The 2,847-nt window shown below is 32.2% G+C and overlaps 2 protein-coding genes across 2 annotated transcripts; one reads left to right on the top strand and one right to left on the bottom strand.

Annotated features, from left to right (window-relative positions):
• Positions 1–86: 86 nt before the first annotated feature.
• On the top strand, positions 87–1,399 carry LOC105448783 (cell wall protein RBR3-like). The gene is made up of 3 exons (XM_011687547.1): positions 87–428; positions 599–703; positions 872–1,399. Exons 1-3 carry the CDS (start codon positions 127–129, stop codon positions 1,233–1,235), a joined length of 771 nt encoding a protein of 256 aa, XP_011685849.1. The 5' UTR covers positions 87–126; the 3' UTR covers positions 1,236–1,399.
• Positions 1,400–1,486: 87 nt separating this feature from the next.
• On the bottom strand, positions 1,487–2,841 carry LOC105448789. The gene is made up of 2 exons (XM_011687560.1): positions 2,281–2,841; positions 1,487–2,192 (listed from the first exon to the last, which is right to left on the bottom strand). The coding sequence occupies exons 1-2, from the start codon at positions 2,553–2,555 to the stop codon at positions 1,775–1,777; spliced, it is 693 nt and encodes a 230-aa protein (XP_011685862.1). The 5' UTR covers positions 2,556–2,841; the 3' UTR covers positions 1,487–1,774.
• Between the last annotated feature and the right edge of the window lie 6 nt (positions 2,842–2,847).

Here is a 2,847-nt window from a genome sequence, read left to right as displayed (position 1 = left end):
TGGAGTTCAGACGTGTGCTCTTCCGATCTCATGTAAAAAGTACACCTTTAACAGGATATTCGTGTCTTTAAAAGTTTGTAATATTTTCTAGTAATTTTCTATTAATTTTCACGTAAAATTGAAAGCATGTCTTTACAAATCAATAATAAAAATTCGTTTCTTTTTTTTTTTTTAAGAAATTTTGGTTTAAATTGCGAAGGGGAAATAAGCTCTTCTGCTACATCCATTGAACAAAGTTCAACAAACAAAAATGTAGAGTCAGAGCAGTATATTTTTAAAGGACTTAGATCCGAATTGGAAAAAAGTGTAACATCACAAACTTCTTCGCAATCATCAGCGTTAAATAGTGTAGCACCACAAACTTCTTCACAATCATCAGTCTTCAGACCTTTGTCTCCATCAATAGGACATATTGAAGAGCATTCGAAGTAAGTACACAAGCACTTTATTTGTAGGATTTTTACTTTTGATAAATTGTTCTTTATAAAAATTAACTTTTTTTTATATATACATATATATATATTGGTATAGTGATCCGAATTTAATGAATGTCAAAAAAATATAAACGATTTTAATAAATATTTGTTTATGTCTGTAGTTCACCAGTCTTAAACAGCGTAGCACCACAAACTTCTTCACAATCATCAGTTCGTAGACTATCTTCATCTCCATCTTCAATAAAACATAGTGAAGAGCATTCAGGGTAAGTATCTACAAGTATCCTTATTGTAGGATTTTTATTTTTGATTTTTATAAAAATTCACTTTTGTTATATATAAATAAATATATACATATATATGTATGTGTGTATATATATATATATAGACACAGACATAAACAAAAATTTATTAATAATGTTTATATTTTTTAGACATTCGTTAACTTCGGGTCATTATACCAGTACATCTGATGCTTGTTCTACATTAAGTGTCTCCGATACACGTAAGAAGAATCTAAGTGGGCTGCAGCGGACAAAATCAAGAGGAAAATCACAACCGGATTTATTACAAAATGCAGTTCATAGAGTTACTTCTTTACTAGAGAACAGGTGCTCTCCAACTTCTTCAACTCTCGATCCTGAAATACAAGAAGATGTGGCTCTTTGCCAACTTATATTATCATTATTGAAAAATATGCCGCAACCTAAAAGAACAGAAAAAAGAAAGGAAATATTACGAATAATATATGAGTTACGAATAGTTATAAACAAGCTCTTAATTTTTTCAGTTAAGTAACATTCGCAGAATCCTTCAATTAAGCGTCTATAATGAGACTTAAGATTTAAGAAAATTGACCAATTATAGTCGATTATCTCACGTGAGAAGAATAATCGATTGTGATTGGCCAACTTTCTTAAATCTTAAGTCTTAAATCTCGTTTTTGACGTCGCTTGTGTAAATCTATTTTTCTTTTTGTGTTCTTTATTCTGCGTTTGTTTTTTGTATTGAAGTATGGTATATGGTGCAATATTTCCAGTAATTTTTTGTTTTTTGTTCTTGATTCTCAGATTTTTTATTTTGTATTAAACGATACAATGCAATTGTTATAAGATAGTCAACATAATGCGTTACAAAATAACATAAATGCATATTACTTTAACTATACAAGTTGTAATAAAACGCTGTGTTACTCGCTAGTCTTAGCCTGAAGTTTCTTTTTAGTTCTCAGTTGATTATTTTGTTGAAATATAGATCACTTTTTGTTTTTATTGTAACCTTTTTTAATAAAAGAAAGTTATAGCTCTGTCAAATGTAGACGTATATTAATGCTTATATTAGAAATTATCGCAATGCTGCCCTCTTTGGACATACTCGTATTGCCAAGGAACTTCACCAAGGGGAGACAAAAAATAATCGGCTAACTTTTCTCTTTGTTTATATGCAATTGTAGTTGCATGATGCGCTGAAGTGGCTGGTATGTTTGTGAGTGCGTTATCAGTATATCGTCGCCATTCCCCAGGGATGATGTTGCCTGCAGTATCCTCTGAGTCCACAAAATTTGGAGGACAATATATTCTATCATTCATTTGCACACGATCTTCTTCAGACTTTATAAAATTATGCAGACATACAGTCGCCATGATAATGCTATCAACATATTTTGGATTCATTGTAATAGGCTTCCGATAGATCCTCCACCGTGAAGATAAAATACCAAAAGTATTTTCGATCGTGCGCCTTGCTCTAGATAATCTATAAGTCAATAAAATAAAATATTAAAATAATTTTAGTACGATACAATAGTAAAATAATAATAAAAATAAAAACGTGAATTACTAACCTGTAATTAAAGATTTTTTTTCTTTCATCAAGTAGTTTTCCGGAATAAGGTCGCATCATGGTAGTGCTAATTGGGAAACCACTGTCCCCAAGAAAAAAGCATGGTAATTTAACGTTACTTCCAGGAAGATTTGCAGTTCCTTTGGGAAGGTTCAAGGTTTCCTCTTCCAGTGCTGAATGAATGTCAGAAGAGGTGAAAATACCACCATCGCTATTTCCACCATAGGAGCCTACGTCGACTAGTGTAAACATATAGTTATGGTCACACGCAGCCATCAGTACAATGCTGTATGTCTTTTTGTAATTGAAGAATAAGCTCCCGGAGTTTGGAGGAGCTTGTATCACCACATGTTTTCCATCAAACGACCCAACACAGTGAGGGAAATTCCAATTTTCTAGATAACCAGCGCAAATATTTTTCCATTCTTCTTCGGTTGGTAAACGGAGATAGATCGGTTGCAACACTTGTACTATGACTGGACAAGTTTCATGAATAATTTTCCGAACAGTTGATTCTCCACATCTGAAAGCCAGCGCGATAGATAATATTTGATCTCCTGACGCTAAA

This window comes from Wasmannia auropunctata, unplaced genomic scaffold, assembly GCF_000956235.1.
Source record: "Wasmannia auropunctata unplaced genomic scaffold, wasmannia.A_1.0 LD336111.1, whole genome shotgun sequence".
NCBI classification, from domain to species: domain Eukaryota; kingdom Metazoa; phylum Arthropoda; class Insecta; order Hymenoptera; family Formicidae; genus Wasmannia; species Wasmannia auropunctata.
Note: the sequence above shows the minus strand (reverse complement) of the source record. Positions and strands in the feature narration are given on the sequence as shown.

Bases quoted from the DNA above. Each gene is read 5' to 3' on its own strand.
- LOC105448783 (XM_011687547.1), top strand. From the start codon at position 127: ATGTCTTTACAAATCAATAATAAAAATTCGTTTCTTTTTTTTTTTTTA. The intron at 429-598 runs GTAAGTACACAA...TTATGTCTGTAG, and splicing joins CATATTGAAGAGCATTCGAA to TTCACCAGTCTTAAACAGCG. The intron at 704-871 runs GTAAGTATCTAC...TATATTTTTTAG, and splicing joins CATAGTGAAGAGCATTCAGG to ACATTCGTTAACTTCGGGTC.
- LOC105448789 (XM_011687560.1), bottom strand. From the start codon at position 2,555: ATGGCTGCGTGTGACCATAACTATATGTTTACACTAGTCGACGTAGGC. The intron at 2,193-2,280 runs GTTAGTAATTCA...ATTGACTTATAG, and splicing joins AAAAAAATCTTTAATTACAG to ATTATCTAGAGCAAGGCGCA.